This window comes from Juglans microcarpa x Juglans regia, chromosome 4D (assembly GCF_004785595.1).
Source record: "Juglans microcarpa x Juglans regia isolate MS1-56 chromosome 4D, Jm3101_v1.0, whole genome shotgun sequence".
Taxonomy (NCBI): domain Eukaryota; kingdom Viridiplantae; phylum Streptophyta; class Magnoliopsida; order Fagales; family Juglandaceae; genus Juglans; species Juglans microcarpa x Juglans regia.
The window spans coordinates 4,557,180-4,580,244 of NC_054600.1; the positions used below are offsets into that span (position 1 = coordinate 4,557,180).

At 33.7% G+C, this 23,065-nt stretch overlaps 3 protein-coding genes across 8 annotated transcripts; all 3 read right to left on the bottom strand.

Moving 5' to 3' along the window:
* Nucleotides 1–1,189: 1,189 nt before the first annotated feature.
* Nucleotides 1,190–6,065, bottom strand: LOC121260335 (agamous-like MADS-box protein AGL61). 2 transcript variants are annotated; one of them, XM_041162165.1, is made up of 2 exons: nucleotides 5,819–6,065; nucleotides 1,190–2,115 (listed from the first exon to the last, which is right to left on the bottom strand). In XM_041162165.1, exon 2 carries the CDS (start codon nucleotides 1,960–1,962, stop codon nucleotides 1,384–1,386), a length of 579 nt encoding a protein of 192 aa, XP_041018099.1. In that variant the 5' UTR covers nucleotides 1,963–2,115; nucleotides 5,819–6,065; the 3' UTR covers nucleotides 1,190–1,383. The 2 variants fall into 2 exon arrangements, with proteins under 2 accessions (XP_041018099.1, XP_041018098.1); XM_041162164.1 differs by having other exon boundaries at nucleotides 1,190–2,150; nucleotides 5,819–6,062.
* A 2,907-nt stretch (nucleotides 6,066–8,972) lies between these two features.
* On the bottom strand, nucleotides 8,973–16,007 carry LOC121261596 (agamous-like MADS-box protein AGL62). Of its 5 annotated transcripts, none has more exons than XM_041164042.1 (3): nucleotides 15,725–16,007; nucleotides 10,062–10,115; nucleotides 8,973–9,973 (listed from the first exon to the last, which is right to left on the bottom strand). In XM_041164042.1, exon 3 carries the CDS (start codon nucleotides 9,962–9,964, stop codon nucleotides 9,386–9,388), a length of 579 nt encoding a protein of 192 aa, XP_041019976.1. In that variant the 5' UTR covers nucleotides 9,965–9,973; nucleotides 10,062–10,115; nucleotides 15,725–16,007; the 3' UTR covers nucleotides 8,973–9,385. The 5 variants fall into 5 exon arrangements, with proteins under 5 accessions (XP_041019976.1, XP_041019975.1, XP_041019974.1 ...); XM_041164041.1 differs by having other exon boundaries at nucleotides 10,062–10,150; XM_041164040.1 differs by having other exon boundaries at nucleotides 8,973–9,984; nucleotides 10,062–10,150; nucleotides 15,725–16,006.
* Nucleotides 16,008–19,466: 3,459 nt separating this feature from the next.
* LOC121261595 lies at nucleotides 19,467–21,127 on the bottom strand. Its single transcript, XM_041164037.1, has one exon. The coding sequence runs from the start codon at nucleotides 20,760–20,762 to the stop codon at nucleotides 19,680–19,682; it is 1,083 nt and encodes a 360-aa protein (XP_041019971.1). The 5' UTR covers nucleotides 20,763–21,127; the 3' UTR covers nucleotides 19,467–19,679.
* Between the last annotated feature and the right edge of the window lie 1,938 nt (nucleotides 21,128–23,065).

The window sequence follows — 23,065 nt, forward strand, 5'->3', positions numbered from 1 at the left end:
TAATAAATATTCAATGTCTTTTGTTAATAAATATTTAATAAATACACGCTAGTTGAGTTTTTGAGTTCCTTTGTTAAATTTATCAATTATATGCATTTCTCTCCTCGAGTTATTGTTAAAATCTAAGAGCTTTAAATTAAAGATACGATACATCAATAGGCTGATTATAGTATTTATTCCTACTCTCATAAAATTTATAGGAAATAATAAATCTTTAATAAATGTCCTAAAGTGAATCATCAAGTTAAGTTCTTGCAGTTTTGATAAGAAGTTGAGTAGATTTGTTGTGTATTTTAAACCGTTTATAATATTAATTTTTATAACAAAAATACAATTCTAATATGAAACGGGTATCTGAAAAATCAAATCCATGAATTGCAATAAAGGCAAGTCTCCAAAACCATTGCTCTTGACAGAAGTGATATTGATGGTAGCTACAGGTCTCCAAAATCATTTCTAAATAGTATTCATATCGCAGAACCAGCAACCAAACAGGTTTTTTTTTGTTACACTAAGCCCCTGTTTGGATAGTGAGATGAGACGGATATCTGTTTGGGATGAGATGATTTCTCAATCCAAATGGGACCTAAACATGCTTTTGTTCTTTCATAAGACATAAAGGCAATTAATTGCATACTTCAGTCTGATTCCAGAATCCAGATATATAGGTCAACAATCAATCTCACACATGCACTGCAACCTTTGTTGGGTTTTTATCGTTCAGAAGGCTGTATGAATACTAATTTTGCTTATACAGAACCAGCTGAGAGCCTGAGCCTTTCTAATGGAAAAAACTGAATCAGAGAGAGGGGTAAATACTGACATAACTTGACAACGAGATGGCCAAATGCAAATTCAGGAATCACTCGAGTCTATGAAACAATAAATTGCTAGAAATAAGAGAAGCTAGTGTCTCAATCGCTTCTCTAGATTTGAAAAACCTTCAAATACCAGAGAAAATGTAGCTCCGACCCTTGACACGATCATTTTATATCTGAGGTTCTTAATAGTGCCTGACATTGTGTTTCAGCCCTTTTTTTCTTTTCACTACAATGTATAACCGAATATAGAGGCTTCTTAATTCCTTGGTCTGTAACCAAGGGTTTATTTTTGTCACAAGACATTCTTCAACAATCACCTTGGTTAAATAGAGTATGAGATAATATTACTATAAAAATTACTATAAAAATTGTCACAGCAAAAGACATTTTGAAGATTTTTTTCTCATAGTCATGCGTTTTATTACTGGCAACATCTTACATAAAGACGCAGAGAGGAAGAGAGTGACTCGATGATATCATATAAATCTCAAAACCCATGACAAAATACTGCTAATCCAGACTCTCTTCCGTCAACTTATTCAGAATAACAGAGATTAATGGCCTATGGTGCAGCCTTTGGGTCGGAGACTGGGAAATCAGAAGCTCCACCAGAGTTGGCAGCAACAGATGGTGCAGAACCCTGGGCCAGACGTTCCGCCATGTTCTTGAGTACTTTTCCCCTAAGTTCTGCCATTGCAGCATGCTGGATCTTCAGCTCCTCAAAGCTGAGTTCCTCAATTGGAGTAACAAACCAGCTGCTTACCTGGCCTTCCTTCTTCATCTGCTCTAGTTTCTCCCCTCGTTTCTTTTCAGCTTCCAATTGCTCAAGCAGATCAGAATATTGCTTCTTCAGGTCACAAAGGACTCTCTCTTGGTGAGCCTCTGCTTCCAGAATTGACACAGCATCTGGCTTCCCACGGCGGCCAAGCATGTTTATTACATCCTCAACAGAGTGATGACCAGAGGAGAACACCTTCCCACCAGGAGAGAAGATGATATCGTCGGTCTCAACAGCACATATGGTACAAAGTTCACCCGCCTTCTTGAAGAGGCCAGATCGTCGTTTTGAGAAAGAAACCTGCTGAGCACTTGCTCCTTGCATCGTCTTCTTTTGAGTCTTTTTGCAGCCCATGTTCATCATACTTCCACTTTACAGAAGTACTTGAAGAGCGATGTGTCTTGAGAAATTCTGAGGGATGCTGGATTTATAGGGCTTTGATGCCTTAACCAACCCTCAAACCTATTTAATTCTCATTTCTGACCAGTTGTCCACATTTCTTTCCATTTATTATCTCTGTGATATGAAATTATGAGAGAATCTTATCATTCCTGTGGATGAATAATGACAGTTCCAAATATCGTATGTTCTTAATTCGCAAGGGGAAAAGTATAATTGAATGTTAGCAAGTAGGCTAGAATATGAGTTAATTCCTCAATAAGCCTACAAAGTTATTTAAAGAGATGAGTAATGCCAATCCATTTATTGAAACTTCTCATTTACTATTTTGGAAGTCTCGAGCATAACAAATGGTTCAGAAAAATGATGTTTGCAGTCCTAGGATATGCAAGCCCCGTGCACACCCTTTGAAAAAAGTGGGTGAATCTGGGACCCACATGAAAAAATTATTTTTTTAACGGTGGACCCCACTTTTTTCAAAAGGAGTGCGCGGGGCTTGTACACTCTATGACTATATCTAGCATTACTCGATCTTTTTATAGGTAAAGTTAAATTTTATAGATAATAGTAATATATTAATATGCACCAAGTACACGGGACATATACAAGAGAAAGCACCTAGTTAAGAACTAAAAAAGATAAAAGAAAGACATGGAGACTTGTAAGTGTGAAAAAAAGACGAGAATATAAAAAAAGACATGGAGACTTATAATTATGAAAAAATAGTTAGTCCAAGAAAATCAATAGCTATTGGTCACAAAAACAAAGTATGAAAAAAAGACTTCTAATTTAATCCATTGATTACAAATGGCTGATAAATTAGAATGTATAATAGTTAAGATTACAGGGATACTAATAAAGTGGTCCAACTCATCCTAGGACACAAAAAAACCGTGAAAACAGTTCATATACAGTAATTTAACGCTTCATGTTCATCTTGAACAACCAGACTTGTGAAATTCCTTAATGAAAAAAGTTATTTTATTATGAGCTTTAAAAAAGGTAAGAAAATAAAAACCAGAAAAAGATAGGTAATCTTTCTTGCCTCCAGTAATTATCTAGAGTTGTTTTGATGTTTCTATACCCAGGTACCTGAAAAGAAAACCTAAGCACTGGCAAACCACGTGCCATCAGATTGTGATATGGAATTAGCAAGGCAAGTTTCATGTCAATCAAGCAGTGGTTAGCCCGAAATTCTTAAGGATTTGCAATCACCTGAAACTAATTTTTCAAAGATTATAAATTCCTTTCCTTGCTTGGAAAAACCTTCCAAACAAATGGTCCTGGAGTTCCTTAAGGCCTTAACCTCCTCTTATAACTCATATTTTCTAGCCCCTCAACTTCTGAAACGGGTAAAAATGTATTATTCACTGCCCCCACCAGTGTAAGGATCCATGAAGTTTTTGTGGTGGTCTCCAATGTACCAACGTATATGAGTTGGATCCAAGTTCGTTTTGGTTAGATTTCCTTCACCCTGGAAACAATGTCTGTGGACCAGCACTTTGCCAGAAAATAATATATATATATATCTTTGAAGAATTATGCCAGAAAATAATATATATATATCTTTCAAGAATTATTGTATAGAGAACAAGCACAGCCTAGGTTTATAAACAGACAATATATGCGTGGAATTTCAACAAACCCTGAAGGTTAAACTTTAGTGTTGTTTTCCATGTTGGTTCATTTACTGACTTTGATTAAGTTGTTAAATATAATGAAGAACCATTTCTGCCTCAGATTTATTGACTCCATACTTACAAATAGAGCAAGAGGAGAGACAGAGAGCTTTTTTTCCTTTCAAAAAATAAATTATACTGATAAGAAGGCGCTTGTTAGTTTTTTTAAAACACGTCCAGTATGACTACACCCAAGGATTAACAACCTACTTGGTATCCTAAGTTCGAGATGACAGATTCGAACTAGATGAGTTGGGATATTTTAGCCTTCTTATATAACCTGAGGCTTTTATTAAGGCCAATCTAACTTTTTTTCCCTTGGACTAAGCTGACTGGACCAACATAAATTGGCCTCATACAATACAATTTCTACTCTCCGCACATTATTGTATCTCTTTTACCTTTAGAGCCATTATCCAATCTTCACCAATTTGCATCACATTTGCTGGGGCTGAAGAACTCACCTTTTTTAAGAAGAGAACAAAGTTATCAAAGTTTTCTGATAGTACCAAGGAAAGAAAGAGCGGTGCTGTTCGCAAGTAAAGTCATCTAAGGGGCCATCCTTTGAAGTTCATTCTCGTTATTTCTTCCAAATTATAAAACTAGGATAGATTCAATGTGAAGAGGTTATGTATGAAATACGCCAACTCCATTATATCAAATGCCATACATTAACTCATTATCAAATGCACAACAAAAAGAAGGATGATGCAAAGATAGTAAAATTAAAACTTTTAATGTTGCACATTACACCTTCATTAAAACCCAACTGTCAAGATTGTGCCACGTTACCTATTTTCGTTAATTTTAAAGGTTAGAATTGAATGAGAATGCGAAGTGTAAATATTTTATAGTGTAAATATTTTATAGTTGGAATGTCTAATGTGTCGGTTTTGGTAACTTGGGGCTTTAAGTGTAAAACCCTAACAGTGTGAGTCCACAATGTGCATTTTCTCCAAATGGTTATACTAATGGCTAAAACAATATGCCTAAACAATCTACGTCACATCAACAAACAAGGCCAGCATGCAAGCCTAGAGATGACTTGTATGTGAGTGTGCATCAGAGTTTATGCTTTCTTGCACAAGAACATTAATGGGGAGTCAAATTTTCAGTAGTTACTGTAACCAGCATCAATGACTTCAGGAAGGTCCCTCTAGGAATTGGAAAGACGCGACATGTCCGTCTCCAAAGTCAGATCTTCTTTTGTTGAGGCCACCTCTCTCACTAAAACCAGAACTAAACCATAAGGTGGGCTACCATGGGATTTTAATTTACAAAGTGGAAGCCTGAAATACTCTGTCCCAATATCATCAACACAACTAGCCAAATCATTTCAGTGCCATTGTTATGTTTATGTAGTCCATGGTTGACGCCAAATCAAAGGCTTTATAAATGACAAGGACACCTATCTTATGTATTTAAGGAAAATGATTAGAAGGGAGCACTTGTGATCAGATTTGACTTACATATTTGAACTCGTATCAATTTAAGTTTAGTCAAATTGCAACTTCCTCCAATACTTCAGAATTCAAAAAGAGACAAATGGCACATATCAGCATCTTTCCTTGGGCTGATTTTGTTTTCCATGGTCAGTATCGGTCGACTGCATTTTGCTTATCGTTACCTCTGCCATTTTTGAATTAGCAAGTCTAGCAGTCAAACCATTCAATTCAATACTCTCCAACGAAAATAATTGTGAAGCTTATTCTTCTTCTGAATGATTTTGCTTTCTTCTATATTCCGCCTCGTTTGTGAGCTCTTCTTTCAGTTATTGCTAAAAAATTATATTAAACGTCATATCTCTTCTAACATTATAATGATCCTGATAGGCGAAAGAATATAATTTCTCAGCCCGGCTGAGTCGTAATTTTTCAATAAAAATGACATCTTCTCGTAATTGTGGCCCAGTCAACAAACAAATAAACTCAAAAACGAAAAGTTCTTATGAAGAGATCACGTATCACAAGAAAGTCCAGAAAACACAAGAGCAACCTGGAATCAAACTCGACCCACCGTAAAGAACTAAAAGAAAAACAACAATAAACATAGATTATGAATTCAAAGAAAAAAGTAATTAGGACGTAGAAAATAGTTTCATACGATCTATGTAACTACGTTATAAGCAGCGTAAAGCTTACATGAAATCGGAGATGTCAAAAGCATTCGCCAAGCCAGTAATCAAATTAAGCGACTTCCAAGGATCCCAGTAAGAAGAAGCCATTGGTAAGTTAGGCAACGGCAAGCAGGCATTCTGCTTGGTCGGTTCGTGTTCCATATTATGAGCTGCTTTCGGGCAAAACCAATCTCTCTCTCTCTCTCTCAATTCGGATATTTTCCTGAATCTGATAAAGAGTACCTCAAATTTGCTAAGGTCCGGGCCGCCCTACAGCGCTGTCAAAAACGAGCTACAGATAAGAGTTTTAGAGACGAGAACTAAACGACGTGTAGTTTAGAGTCTTTGCCCAAACTTTCAATAGTAATAGAAATAAAAATAATAATAAGAAAATTAAAAAATTAAAAAATTAAAGCAGTTATGTGATGTAGTCTTAGGTAGGGATGATTGGTAGAATTTTTCTGTAAATAATAATCATAGTAATATATGCATTGTATTATTTACCCAAAATTCGGCAAAATATGCTACATTTTTTTAAGAAAAATGATAGTATGTCCCATAATTTTGCCCTTTTATTTTGATCGTTTATGTATTTTTTTCATAATGATTAAGGAAATAACTATTAATGTATTGATGTGTTTTTTTATTTTTTAAAAATATTTAAAAATATTTAAAGATATTTAAAAAATGTGCAAAAAAGAAAAATAAAAAGTGGCATTTGGCCTAGGGGCAACCGCTGGGTAGCAGAGTAGCAATATCCTTGAAAGCTTTTACACTACACACCATTCACGTTGTATAATTTTATTTGAAAGATAAATTTTAAAATTTAAATCTTACAAATCAAATCATGTTATGTGAGTAATGTGTAGTGTAAAAACCTCTAAATAGCATTACTCAATATAAAACCAATCATTAGATGTGTCTAATTAAAAAGTGAACTAACAAGATTAATCTATTTATTCAATTGTCATTAGTCTTGCTCATTTATTTGTCTTCCAATTAAAACTTTCTAATATGGACAATAATTTGAGAATATTTTTTTTATGTTGAGTATTTTGAACAAATAATGTTACATAATTATCTGAAAAAATTTATTGTTCAAATGACCTTTTTGACGTAGCACTACCATGTAATGCCATATGATTTATTAAAAAAACTAAACAAGTTTAAAAATATAAAAACAAAAAGGATAGAGAGAATCTAGAAGTTCAGTTTTCATCCTTTTATATTTTTGGACACTCTTTTAATTTGAATATTTTTTTTATTTTAATAAAAAAAATAGTGATGTTACGTCAAGAATGTCATCTGAATGATAAATAAGTTTCAGATGACTAAATAGCAATACTTCTTGTATCCCGGAACCATTAGTCCTTCTATTAAATAACCACTAAATCCATCTTTTGTTACACCAATTTGAAAGGGTCGTTAGAACGGTTGATGTGACACTATATGGCAACGTACCACTACCATACTTGATATAATGTTAGGATCATGACCATTATCATGTAATTGTGTCATTAAAGTAATATTAACTTTATATAATAAATATTTCATTAAAATAAATTTATAAAATAATTATAAAAGAGTTATAAATTTATTACTTTCCTACCTTACCTATTATATTTATAATTTTCCAAATATAAATAATGCAAGCAATAAAAATCCAAATTGAATACTGTCACTGAATAAAATAGCATGTATAAGTGTCATTATTATCACTTTCCAACCTATGTGATACAAACTTGCCATCCATGCCTTGACAGCCAAGCATCTAATTATATACTTTTTACCATTTTGTTCCAAGATCTTAATGCATTATAAAATGATAATTAGAAAAGGTTGAATTTATGTTTTTTTTCAAATAATATTTCTACAACATAACATTTTTTTTTTAACTTCCTTTTATCAAGTATGCTACAAAATATAGACTAAACATTGATATTATATATAAAAAAATGTTGAATACTGCACTTTTATTCCATTTTTATTCTATTGTGATGGCGGAACATTATCCTTAAAGTATTAAGTCTCATTTGGTTACGCAGTTCAAATGAAAAGAGATGAAATGTTTTATTGAAAGTTAAATAAAATTTTATTCTATTGTGATGGCGGAACATTATCCTTAAAGTATTAAACCTCATTTGATTATGCAGTTCAAATGAGAAGAGATGAAATGTTTTATTGAAAGTTGAATAAAATATTATTATAATATTATTTTTATTTTGAGATTTGAAAATTTTAAATTATTTATTATATTTTTTGTGAAAATTTGAAAAAATTGTAATAATTATATAATATGAGATAAGATAAGATGGTTTAATTTTGTGTAACCAAACCAATCTTATTTGTTATTTTAAATAATAAGAATTACTTGTTGACGAATAATGTTATATCAATACAGCATAATAAAAATAGAGAAATTCTATTTGCAGTCCCCACTTAGAGACTGTATGTGCATACCCTTTATTAAATGAGAAAAAATATAATTTTCGGAGGGATATTTTTGTAATTTTAAAAAATTTTAAAGATAAAATTTCTTAAACTTGTATTGCAGTCTCTAAATAGAGATTGTACGTAGCATTACTCATAAAAATAAGACGAAAGTGTAATATATAACAGCACTCTTCTACAAACCAAAGTGCTAAGAAAAGAGGAATTGGTAGGCTTGCCATCTAATTCCTGCACAGCACAGAATTAGGGGTTCCAGTGATTTTGCATTGGGATTATCTTCGGAACCTCGGACAGAAAAACAATGATGGTAACAAGGAGCCTCCAAAACGATTTCTAAATAGCATTCATACCGCAGAACTGGCAACCAAAAAGGTTTTTTGTTACACTAAGCATGCCATTGTTATTTCAACAAAGGCAATTAATGGCAAACCTCAGACTGATTCCAGATAGGCCAACAAACTTATGCTGGATTTCCATCGTTCAGAAAGCTGAATGAATACTAATTTTGCTTATACAGATGCTGAGCCTTTTTTTCTTTTTTATGGAAAACCAGAATCACAAAGAAAAGTAAATAATGTAACAATTTGACAACGAGATGGCAAATGCAAATTCAATTAGTCTATGAAATTATTAATTCATAGTACTCAGAGAAGCTAGGAGCTCATCCATTTCTCTAGATCTGAATGACCTTCAAATACAATAGAACATGTATCACTGCCATTTTCATATTTAAGGTTCAGAGCAGTGCCTGATTCTGTTTCACCCCTTTTATCTTTTCACTACAATGAGCAGCAACATTAGGCCAAAAACGAGTACCCAAGTGCCCATAATAGAACGTAGAGTTTTCATAGTGCCTTGGTCTGTAACCAAAGGTTAATTTTTGTCACAAGACATTCTTCCACAATCACCTTGGTTGAAATAGAGTATGAGATCATATTACCACCCCATTGTCACAGCAAAAGGCATTTTAAAGATTTTTTTCATGGGTTTTGTTATCGGAAAAGGAACATCTTACATAAAGAAGATGTAGAGAGGAAGAGAGTGACTAAATGACATCATATAAATCTGAAAACCCATAACAAAAGTTCGCTAATCCAGACTCTCCTCCATCAACTTATTCAGAATAACAGAGATTAATGGCCTACAGCGCAGCCTTTGGGTCAGTGACTGGGAAAACAGAACTTCCACCAGAGTTGGCAGCAACAGATGGAGCAGAACCCTGTGCCAGACGCTCCTCTAATTCCTTGAGTACTTTTCCCTTAAGTTCTGCCATTGCAGCACTCTTGACCTTCAGCTCCTCAAGGCTGAGTTCATCAATTGGAGCATAAAACCAGCTGCATCCCTGGCATTCCATCCTCATCTGCTCTAGTTTCTCCCCTCGTTTCTTTTCAGCTTCCAATTGCCTAAGCAGATCAGAATACTGCTTCTTCAGGTCACAAAGGACTCTCTCTTGGTGAGCCTCCGCTTCCAGAAGTGTAGCAGCATCTGGCTTCCCACATTGGCCAAGCATGTTTATAACATCCTCAGCAGAGGGATGACCAGAGGAGAACACCTTCCCACCAGGAGAGAAGATGATATTGGCAGTCTCAACCACATGTAAGGTACAAAGTTCACTGGCCTTCTTGAAGAGGCCAGATCGTCTTTTTGAGAAAGAAACTAACAGAGCATTTGCTCCTTTCGTCATCTTCTTCTGAGTCTTTTTCCAGCCCATGTTCATCATTCTTGTACTTTGCAAAAGTACTTGAAGAGCAATGGGCCTTGAGAAATTCTGAGGAACACTGGACTTATAGGGCTTTGATGCCTTAACCAACACTCACCTATTTATTTCTCATTTCTGGCCGGTCACCCCCATTTCTTTCCATTTATTACCTCTGTGATATGAATTTATGAGAGAATCCTATCATTCCTGTGAACAGATAACGATAGTTTCAAATATCGTATGTTCTTAATTTACAAGGAGAAAAGTATAATTGCCTGTTAGTAACTAGGTTAGAAATAAAGTTAATTCCGCAATAGGCCTACAAAGTTATTTAAAGAGATGAGTAATGCCCATTTATTGAAGCTCCTCATTTAATATCTTGAATGTTTTGAGCATAAAAAATGGTTCATAAATCTTTTTATAGGTAAAGTTAATTTTTATTAATAATAGTACTATGCGTATCCAAGTACACAGGACGTATACAAAAGAAAGCGCCATTTTAAGAAATAGAAACAGACACAAGAAAGTCGTGGAGAATTAGTTCATTAAAATCTATAGCTATTTCCCATAGAAACAAAGAATTCAAGGAGATTTCTAAGTTCATCCATTGATTTCAAATGGGTCATAAATTAGAATATACAATACTTATGAATGCAGGGAGACCCTACTAAAGTGGTCCAACTCCTCCTTTAACCCAAAACACAAACATGACAAGAGTTTATATACAGTAATTTTGATGCTCCATGTTCTTTGTGCGCAAATCTATAGCCAGACTTGAGAAATTCCTTAATGAAATATGTAATCTAGTTATGAGCTTTAAAAAAGGTAAGAAAATAAAAATCATAATAAGATAGATAATATCTCTTTCCAGTAATTATTTAGATTTGTGTTGATGTTTCTACATCCTAGTACCTGAAAATAAGACCCAAGCACTGGAAAACCTACACCATCAGATTGTAATAATGAAGTAGCAAGGCTGGTTTCATGTCAATCAAGCAGTGCTCAGACCGAAGTTCTGACGGTTTGTAACCACACAAATTAATCTTTTTCAAAGATTAAAAAAACCTTTCCTTGCTTGGAAAAGCCTTCCTTTTTCCAAACTAATGGTCCTGGAGTTCCTTAAAAAGACTAGCCTGCTCTTATAACTTATAATTTATAGGCCCCTCAAATTCTGAAACTGTCAAAAAAAGTATTATTCATAGGCCCCACCAGTGTAACCATGGAATTTTTGCATCGGTCTCTCATGTACCAATGTACAAGTTTGTTTCGGTTAGAATTCCTTCAACCTGGAAAACAAGTTCCATGGACCAGCCATTTACCAGAAAATAAAAAGAAAAACTTTCAAGAAATATGATACACAAACAAACTCAGCCTAGGTTTATAAACACACCAAACCCTGAATGTTAAACTTTAGTGTCATCTTCCATGTTGATCCGTTTACCGTCTTTGATTAAGTTGTTAAACAAATTGAAGAACCATTCTGCCTCATGATTTATAATTTATTGACACCACACCTACAAACAGAAGGGAGAGGGAGAGAGAGAGAGAGAGAGAGAGCTTATTTCCTTCCAAAAACTAAAGTGTACTAATAAGAAGGCGCTTGTTAATTACTTCTAATAGAAATAAAATAAAATTCAGTATGAATAGACCTAAGGATGAACAACCTGCTGGGTGGCCTAAGTTGGAGATAACAGACGAGTTGGGATATCTTAGCCTTCTTATATAACCTGGGATATATAGCTTTCCCCTAATCTTAGCTTTCTTGTGTGGACAGCATCTTTAGGCAAGATTCTCACAAACTGATAACTTGAGGAAGAGGCGGATTATTATAGCAGATTAGTGTTGTATGTGTAGGGGAGGGAGCGAGTCGGTGGATCATCTCTTGTTACACTGTGACACAGCACGGGCTTTATGTGATGGGGTTCTGGGTAGAGCAGAGCTGGGTTGGGTCATGCCAGAGACCGTGGTGGCAGCCTTGGCCAGCTGGCCAAGTATTGGAGGGGTACATCAAATTTCAGCAGTTTGGAAGATGATTCCAATGTGCATCATGCGGTGACTATGGAAGGAACGTAATGTGCACACGTTTGAGGACAAGGAGAGATCGCTAGAGGAACTTATAGCTTTATTTTATGTACTTGGTCCAATGTTGTTGATTTCAATGGCATGGCCCTTCATGATTTCCTTGTTTCCATTGCACCCTCCTAGTCAGGGTTGTCTATTGTATATACTGGGCTAGGCCTATTCTTGGAGTAATATAATTTATTTACTTATAAAAAAAATATATATATATAACCTGAGGATTTTATTGAAGCTAAGCTGACTGTTTTATTTCTTGGACTAAGCCGACTGTACCAGTGTAAATTGGCCTCATACAATACAATTTCTTTCCTCCATACATTATTGGTGGCCTAGCTCTCTTTCACCGTAATAACCATTATCTAGTCTCCACTAACATGCTTGAAAATTGCTGGGGGCTGAAGAACTCGCCTCTTTAAGAAGAGACCAAAGTTATCAAATATTTCTAAGAATCTTGCGCTCGAAGATATTGAGCATCCCTTGATCAATCTGATAGTACCAAGGAAAACAAAGAGTGGTGCCATTTGTAATTCATCTAACTGGTCATTGTTAGTTGTTTCTTCTCATTATTTCTTCACAATTATAAAATCAGTGTCATACATAATTCATAAGCAAATGCACAATAAATAGAAGGATGATATAAGGCCTGTGAAAGAAAAAATGCTTTCCCTGAGAAGTGCATGGCTGAGAAAAATTAACAACGCAACTAAATCAGTGCCCCCACAATTTTTTTTAGTCATATCCGCTAACCACAACCAATTATGTAAAAACCATGTAAGAAAAGAAAAAATAAATAAAGCTCTGACCATGGGTTGACAGTCTATTTGTCAATTGCAAGAAAAAAGAGCCATGTTGACAATTTCAAATGATGATTAGCAGTAAGGAGAATTACATTCTGCACCCCAAATTACCACCATTTTTTTCAGCTTATACTTTAAACCATCAAAACTGACAATTTACACCCTAAATATGGCTGAACGGAAAGATCTTGTCAGAGGGTGCAAATTTTCAAAATTCAATAGTTTAGTTCATGGTGTAAATTGTAAGTTTTAATAGTTTATCATGTAAATTGAAAAAAGAAAGGTAGTTTGGGATGCAAATTGCAATTTTTCAATTTTTCCCAGTAGTAACCTTAATTCTAATACCTGTCTCTGGTTGAAATCTCTACCAGAATTTTTATGATAATAGATCATTATAAAAAGCACTACATTAACTTCTAATTCTCTATGACATCGAGCAATTTTGTAGACCAAACACCTATGAAGTCAATAGGGATAGCTACTTCTAGAACATTTCTTACCTTTATATGTCATAAACTTCATATGGGTGGATAGTCAGTAAGCTCACCTAAATCAATGCTTTGTTAGGTACTATAGAATTTTGCTATAGGGCTGTAAACTACACTCGTATGAATTTTGCTTCTCTTACCATTTTTAACTTATAAGAAAAACCCTATTAGTAGTTAAGACATCTGCACTCATCAATCAATTTAGGACAGTGAAATCCCCATAGAACAAACTTTCCAAGCCAGTACGCAAATATATTGTTGTGCTCAGTAAGTCATAGGAGAAGCATTGTGATTAAAGAAAAATAATTAATTCATTATTCATTAATTATCTGCCTATATTTCGTCATCAAAAAATTATCAGCCTATACTAGTTAATTGCGCAATTTAACTAAGTAGCTAACCAATCAAGGAATTGTGATTATGATCCCTTGTTTACTATTTTAGGTGTTTTCAATTTATACTTTGTATGCATAACATATTGCTTTATTGAGTGTTTTAATCTTTTTCTGATTTCAAGAAGTGTATGAAAAGTGGGGACAGAGCAAGGAGTTCTCAAAGAAATTACATTTTTCATTGATGTTTTAATTATGATGTTGTTGAGTCAACTTAAGACGTGCAATTAGAATAAGTTGCAATAACAAAGTTTGAGAAATTAAAATGTTAAATACTTAAATAGTTATTGAACTCACCACATTATTTTTTTTTCCACTTTCCAAAATTTTCATCATTGCCATATTTATTTGTAACTAAAGCGATAAGAACCGCTAATTGGAAACCGGGAGGCATTTCAGAAAATCAATGGAGTACATGGTAGACACACTATGGTTTGCTTTAATTCCCATTAATTCCTTGATAAAGATGTGATACCCCATATGATATGGATAAGGGTAGGCGGTGTATGGGATCCCACATTGCTTGAGAATGAGAAGTTTTTGCTCTTTATAAGGTTATAATAGAGCTCCAATTGTATCATTGACTAGTCCTTTTGAAGTATAAGGCAATATGGTTTGGGCCTTCCATTGGGGCATTACAAAAGATAACTACAAATTGTTTAATCTATTATTTAGAATATAAGACCTATAAACGGTTACGGGAAAATATACCTTGCACCCTCAAACTACCAGGGGTTTTACACTTGCACCCCCAAACTACCAAAAACTGACACATTGCATCCTCCAATAAGATGCAACTGACTATCAAAATTGTGTCACGTCACCTGTTTTTCATCACTTCTAGCAGTTAGAATTGAATGAGAGTGCAAAGTGTAAGTTTTTGGTAATTGGTGCGTGTAATGTGCCAATTTTTGCAATCTGGGACACAAAGTGCCCAACCCCAGAGAGTTTGAGCGCAAAATTATTTTTCCAAATGATTACAATAATGACTGAAGCAATATGCCTAAACAAATTACTTTAAATCAACAAAATGGCCAGCATGCAAACCTAAAGATGACTTGAATGAGAGTGTGCATTAGAGTATATGCCTTCTTGCACATGGACATTAAGTGGAGATCAAGTTTTAAATATTTACTATATCCAGCACCAAGAACTTCAGGAAGGTCCCTTGAGGAATTGGAAACACACAACATCATGTGCTTCTCTAAAGTCGGATCTAGGCCATGACTCTTACTAAAAACAGAAGTTATGCCATAAGGCACCATGGGATTTTAATTTACAAAGTGGAAACCTGAAGTACTTTGTTCCAAAATCATTAACATGATTTAATATGCCATATCATTTCATACACGAGGTGCCATTGTTATGTTTATGTAATCCATTGTTAACACCAAATCAAAGGATAAATGACAACGAAAACCTCTCTTATGTTTGCTCATCGGATCAAAACAAAGTCATTCCAAATGCAACTTCTGCCAATTCATCAGAATTCAAAAGGAGACAAATGGTACAAATCAGCGTCATTCCTTGGTCTGATTTTTGCTTTTCCATGTGTCCGTATTAGTCGACTGACTTTTTTGCTTATCATTGCCTCAACCATTTAGAACTCGCAAGTGCAGCACTGAAAAGCTTCAAAGTAGATTAAACTACATATCTCTTCTTCTAACTTTATAATGGTCCTAATGGGCGTAAAAATATAATTCCTCACTACACATAAGACATAAACCCAGAAAAAAAAAAAAACGCTTTATCCACGTGTGTTTGAATGCAGTATGATATAAGGAGTAACACTTCTTTTAATATGCTTTTAATCCTTAAACGTTAAAAATCGTAAGAAGAAATTACATATCTAAAGAAAATCCAGAAAAAACAAGAGCAACCACAAATCAAACTCGACCCAACAAAAAAAAAAAAAAAACAATAATTAATATGGATCATGAATAAGAGAAAAAGTAATCAAGAAGAAGAAAATAGTTTTATACGATCTACGGAACTACGTTATAAGCAAAGCAGCGTAAAGCTTACATGAAATCGAAGGTGGCAAAAGCATTCGCCAAGCGAGTAATCATATTAGGCGGCTTCCAAGGAACACAGAAAGAAGAAACCATTGATAAGTGAGGCAACGGCAGGCTGGAGGCATCCTGCTCGGTTGGTTCGTGTTCCATACCAATTGAGCTGCTTTCGTGCAAAATCCCTCTCCCTCTCTCCGAGCAACACACAGACAAAAATGAAACGACGTGTAGTTTAAATGATCTTTTCACCTTTATTTTAATTGATTAAAATGTTTTCGTCCAAGATTTCAATAATAACAGTAATAATAGATGCATCGTATTATATACCCCAAGATTTGGCAAAATATGCTTCATTTGCCAAATTATTGACCGGAATTTGTCCACTCCATCACGTAAATATATGTTTATATAGTCTGTTGTATCAACACACTATTTATTATGAAATCTATTATAGTTTTTTTTTTGAATGAAAATTTATTATATTTTTTTTTTTTTTGAAAATTTATTATAGTTATAACCATATTATGAGACGCAATTTAATATTATGTTAAGTCTATAACAAATAAATTTTCAAATAGAATATTCTTTCATATTTATAGAGACATATTTACTACTGTTTTACTATCCAGTTATTTTTTTCCTTTTTCTACTTGAATCTAGATTAAAAATCTCAGAATATAACCTTATTGCATAATTTAAAAGAAAATAAATTCAATCAACCAACGCATTTATGTAAATTAATTAAAAATAAATTTAATTTTATAAAAATTGACATTCTTTTACTCTTTATTTTTATAAAAGTTGACTCAAAGAGTAAAAGAATATTAATTTTTATAAAATTAAATTAATTTTTTCTTATATTATGATTACGTTGATTGATTGAATTTATTTTCTTTTAAATTATACAAAAAGGTTATGTTCTTAGATTTTTCATCCAAATTTAAAGAGCAAAAAGAAAAAATATATATGAATAATAAAGTAATAGTAAAAAAAGTGTAAGGGTATCATTTTCCTTTTATAACTCCGGTATTAAGTTTTAAAAAAATGAAACAAAAATGTTTTATTACATGAGCGTGTCAATAAAAGAGTAAAGAGTTGTTGTGTTTATAAAATAATCAAATGTGTCTAATTAAAAAGTGAACTGATGAGATCAGTTTTCTTATTCATCACAATTGATCTCGTTCGTTCATTTGCTTTAACATGACACATTCGGGTTTTTTTTTATTAGATAAAAGTTAAACTCTAAAAGCAAAAATTGGTTCGGATTCACAATCCATCTCAATTCATTTCACTATTATTCATCAATTTTAACTCATAAATTTCACTATTATTCACAATCTATCTCTCTACTATTCACAATTCATCTCAACTCATCTTCAAATCCAAATGAGACTCACTGTAAGACAAGGCCCGCAATAACTGGACTCATTTTGAATTGCATGCCCCTCTATATTTTTTTAAGAATAATTTTATTTAAAGACTTTCACACCACATATTATTCACGTGATATAATTTAATATAATAAAAAATAAAAAATATTTACAACTATAAATTGTGCAATCGCCGCATAATTATTTTAAAAAAAGTGAATAAAATATGGTACCCATATAAAAAAAATTAATTAATTTTTTAATAATAGACTCTACTCTTTTTCAAAACAATTACGCGATAAATAGACTTCACTAATTTTCCCAACATAAGTAATAATTAGAGAAAGAAAAGAAAAAGAAAAAGACATGCAGAGAAACAAAGTAATACAAAAGTAGAAGCTTTGTGGTTATACATACGTACGTGCATCTTCTGGTCTCAAGTCTCAAATAATCGTGATGACAAGTTTGACAGAAAAGAAAACAACCAAACAACTATTTTTCTCTGGTCGGTGTTATTTATTAGACCTTAACGCATATCTACCACCCGAAAGTTCTTTGGACATTCTCTGGCAAAAAACCAAAGCCAACCTTGTCACCCGACTTCTTTCTGCAGGTGACAAAGACAAATTCCTGACAACTCTTCTTTGGCCTCTTTGTTAGTGTTTGTCTTCGTTGAAGACTAAGCACAAGACTCCATATATGATATATCATCCCACTTGACACCCACAGCTTAAGAGTCAGACAACGACTAAATTTTATTGCTTTGAAATTAATCTGTGGCTTTTATTCAGGGATTCGAATCCATATTTCATATTTTATAAACCAAGGATAAAATTAATCTTATACCATTTGTTTGTCATTGTAGGGTATAAATTCGGGGTCAAGATCCTCCCATATAAAGCTTTTAGGGTTAGTGTAGATCTCAAACTCATTTCAACTCATCATTATAATTTTTTTAAATCTCAATACAAAATATAATAAATAATTCAATTTTTTCAAATCTCAAAATAATAATAATATTACAAAATAATATTCTAACAATATCTTATCAACACAACTCAACTCAACTCAATTCAGTTCAACATCTAAACGCAACCTAATCAGCATTAAATACTCAGTGAATACTATATGATCCACTTCATATGTCTATCTTTCTTATTTGAAAGTTAAGACAATCAAGATCGACATATATTTACTTTGTTACCACTATTTACATTATGTGGCGTGTTTGAGAGAAAAGGATATGTCAAAGTCTTTCAGATTTTATTGTTGGGTTAAGCAACTAATTAATCAGGCTATGTAAACATAAGCAAGTACTTGTAAACATAAGCAAGTCTTTTTTGAATCTTTCCAAATATTCCACGTGTGGAAACATCATATGTGAAAACACTTTCATTGTAAATAGCTTATTTCCTAAGAAAGCAAGAAGCCAACATTAACGTATATATGCTTACACAAACTGATGTCTTGCAAATTGATAAGTGTTCTTTGTGTGTACACACAAGCACAATTGCTTTGAATTTGGAAAAGCTTAACCCTTTTGGATTTGGAGAATGCTGCCAGTTGGATATGATTCATCATTTTATGCATGCAGACACCTCATGTTCATATATTTTGTTGCTTGCAGAGTAAGTAAATGATCTTGTCTCTTTTCTCTAAAATAAGAATTCTTTGTGCTTGCAATGGATCGGAGGTTGTTCTTTTATCCATAGAAAAACTATGGGTCTTTGATCCCACACCCCACACTTGACGTGTGGGGTTTTATTTTTATTTCTTTTCTTTTCTTTTTTTTTAACAAGTTATAAAACAAAACTTGAGGAGAGTTAAGGAGAGAGAGGTCGGAGAGAGAGGCCGAGGAGAGCTTGATAAGAGAGAGAGGTCAAAGACAAAGAGAGAGTTACTGAGGAGAGCTTGAGGAGGGAGAGAGAAAGAGGTTGAAGGTGATAGCGATGAATCTGACATAAAGTTGGGAGAGAGAAAGAGGTTGAAAGTGATAACGAGGAATCTGACATAAAGTTGAGAAAAATAAAAAATGTGAAGCGTAAAGTAAAATAGTGGCTGACGTATAGTAGGGCTCTTATTCATGTAGTTGTTGTAAGGGCTAAATCAAAACAAGAGGACAAACTTCCAATATTGTAGCAATAAAGTTTGCTAAAAGCCTAGAATGGTAAAAACACACCACCTCCATGATTATTAGTAAATAGGCTTAGCATACTGGATTAATTATGAACATATTATATTATATACTTACAGCTATACCGATTGTTACCTCTCATTCTATTTATAATCATGGCCGTCCATTCTGGGTCAACCCAATAATTAATGCCCATCAAAATTCAAGACAGGTAATTTGCATCCATAGAATTAATTGTCTACCCACGCAACTTTGACCAGAAAAAACAAAAAAGAGAAGTATATACTAATATCCGTCTTATTTCAGCTTAAAAAATCTATATACAATATAAATTTAATGTCAATACATGTCTATATGATGACTATTGGGGATCAAAAAATAAATATTTTTGTGTCAATGACTCAGAAATCACAGAACCAAGAATTGTTTGGCAACTTGGAAAAGGAGGGGGGGCCAAAAGGTAATCACACCTTAAGAGAGTGCAACAGCATTAGCTGCTTCAAACTCTGCTTTTGATGGTCTTCTTCCACCTTAGAACAACTGTTTGGATGTTGAAGAGCTTGAAATTCCGTAAGGGTTTTTCCCTCTAGAAGGTCATTCTTCTCATGATCATCATCTTGAAGATCAAGCGAGTACACCACATCTTCCTTGCTCCATCCCGCACGTAGTAAGACCGTAGACAACATCCTCATGTGAGATGCCATACCCTCTTTACTCCTCACCATACCCACACTCTTCCTCTCATCACCACCGTCCATCATCATCATCATCTCCATAACCTCGTCTTCCTTCCACCCTCCATCCCTCAACCTCCATGAGACCTCCTCCAAACACCCCCCCAAATCCCCACTCCTCCACCACCGCGTGCAGCCACTCGCCGCCACGTCCGTCCAGAACTCAATTCTTCTTGCCTTCTTTGCAGCCCACGCCGGGGCCTTGATCCCTGACCTCGTCGAAATGTTCAAGAATTCAGATTCTTGGAAGAGCCGGGCAACATCGAAGCTAAACACACGAACATCTCCACCATTAACGTAAAACACCGGATTTCCAGCCATGTTGGGCTTCGAAGGAAGATAGAAATGTCGGTATATGGGAACGAGAGCCGGAGCTTTGTCCAAGAACTCCTTGGCCAAAGCCAGGGCTTCGTCAGTGTCGTCAGGCCGATCGACCCCCCAAGACTCGCACCAGAAGCTTCTCTGAGAGACTCTTTTAAGGATTCCCAATGAAGGGAGGTCGAGGAGGATACGGAGCTGTTGGGTTGAGGAGGAGCGCCAGTTTGGGAAGCCGGGGGCGACGGGGAGTCCTTCTTGGAGAATGGAGCGGAGGTCCGGGGGAAAGGAGAAACCGAAGATTGACTCGACGGAGGTGAACTCGGAGTCGGAGAGACCTTCAAAGACGGGGATGTTAGACGACTTGAGGTGTTCCATGAGGCTCTTGGAGTAGGCAGCAAAAGAAAAGCAGGCTAGCTTGGACTTGGGGGGCTTGTTCATCGTCATGGTGCTTGTGGGGTTCGGTTTCTGCAATCGAGTTAGTGTTGTGGTAGCCATAGGGAGAGGCTCAGAAGTTTTAAGTTCGAACTGAAAGAATAACAATGGAAAATGTATGAGGTCGTTAGGATTCTGAACGGGTTTGAAGGGGGGAAGAGGAAGAAGAAGATGAAGCAGACAGACAGTTCCTAAAGTTCTGGTTGGAGCGAAGAAATCGTCGGACTGAAATCCATGATCGGCTTTGAATTCTTGTGTGTTTGTGTTTCCATACTTTTGCTTGTGGTTTAAATACGTAGAGATCCCTATGGAAAGATAGAGTCTTTGACTCTTTAGCACGCGATACGGGATGGTCCGACGACGGATTCCTTGAAGCGTGTGACATGTGTGATGATAGCTGCCGATATTGAAAATAAAATTCAAAGAAAAAAATGAAAATGATTTATACAGATTTTTAGGTGCGTAAAATTTACTCTTTTGTCAATAAAATTTTTGCATTATTCATAAAATAAAATAGAAATAATTTTTAATAAATATTTGTGTAACTTTTTAATTTGGGATATTTTTATTTCTCTTGTATTAAAAAATAGAATTATTAAATTTTATGTTTAAGAAATCAACTCTTACATTATGAGATTAAAGTGTAATATTTTCTTTTGTTATATGTTTAATCCTAAAATTCATGTGCTAGCTTGTTCTGTTCTCATATAATTTTATGCTTCTTTTTCCTTTTTTTTTTTTTTATGATAAAAAAAAACTTGGAATATGAAAAAGAATATTCAGAAAACAAAAAATTAATGAAGGAAGAGAATGCAACTAATAGCACAGCTTAAACTTTTAAGGAGATAAATCCACACGTGTCATAATAAAGGATGGCAAGAAATTTATAGTCTAACCTTTTATTTATAACTCACACGTGTCATTAGTCACAAAAAATCAAATAAAGGAAAAAATTAGATTACATCAGCTTTTGTTCCTCAAAAAATTAGTGATAAACAATCTGTAATTGGTTCTTTTACAAAGAAAATGATATTAATTACTTGGTTTATGTGGCATTTTATCTTCGGAGAGGAAAGAGGCAAATTTTGTAAAATTAATTTTAACTCATTGGAAAAAAGCTTATAGCAAACCCTTAATGAGTTTTTCCAAAATTAATTAATAAATAAATAATAAGCGCAAAAGGCATTTATTTGTTTGCAAAGTTGTAGTTCTTATGGTATTATTGTAAACACCAAATCTTAAAATTCTGGAAAAAAAAATACTTTTAAATCTTAATTTATCCTATTTATTGTTTATGGATAAATTTAATTCTTACTTTTTTATTGGGGGTGTAAATTTTTCGGTTCAGGTCGAAAAATCTGACCAGATCTATATGGAATTTGGTCGGTTTCTATCCTAATAAATGAAAAATTTTGGGAATTGATACGGTCCCGGGGTGGGGTTTTTTCATCCCAAACCGACCTAGTTATAATTATATATTTTTAAATATTTTTTATAAATTATATATTATTGTATATAGTAATTATATAAGTGAATTATATAATCTTCATTTAATCTGTTACCATTGACAATATAAAATATATAATTATTAATATGATATCAATTAACTAATATATTATATGAATCATGATAAATCATAAATTCATAATATTATATTTAAAAATAAATGCTCTAGTATCTACACCTAATTAAAGTAATTAAGCAAATTTTTTGTAAGATACCTAAGTTGCAAGTAAGTATGAAGTATTTATGGTTAAAGAAAATTATTTATTAACCATATATAAAATGTTAAAATTTTAATATAGGACATTATGCATTAAACATCATAATACAATTTGCATACTATTAAGTACTAAGTTAGTAATTATTAATATCATAAATATAATTATAATTAACTTTTTAATAAGTTAGTTATATAATCTACATTAAAGAATTTACTTAATTTTAATTTTACTAATTTAAATAAGTTTTTGTATTAATTTATCTACAAAAAAAAAAAAAAAAGAGGACAAAATATTCCTAGCTCATATAGACCAAATTGGACCGACCGTACTGATAGCTAACGGTCCAGTCATGTCCAAAAAAAGGATTGAACTAAAATTTTCATTCCAATCCAAACCCCTCTCTCCCAAATCGGACAGACCGATTACACCTCTAATTTTCATCTTAAGATAACCCGAATCATTAAAAAAAAATAAAAAAAACTTAAAAAAAAAAAAGGCGGTTATCCAATTAAATTAAACAAAAGAAATATTATTATTATCTTTTTAACTATCATTTCTTCTTGGTCATCGTTTTTTTGGATGCTGTCATGCTGCATGCCTTACAATTGCTTCCAAATTGATGTTTCATCTGAATACTGAGTC

What these genes read in the sequence shown, in the direction of transcription:
- LOC121260335 (XM_041162165.1), bottom strand. Translation starts at nt 1,962, where the DNA reads ATGATGAACATGGGCTGCAAAAAGACTCAAAAGAAGACGATGCAAGGA.
- LOC121261596 (XM_041164042.1), bottom strand. Translation starts at nt 9,964, where the DNA reads ATGATGAACATGGGCTGGAAAAAGACTCAGAAGAAGATGACGAAAGGA.
- LOC121261595 (XM_041164037.1), bottom strand. Translation starts at nt 20,762, where the DNA reads ATGGCTACCACAACACTAACTCGATTGCAGAAACCGAACCCCACAAGC.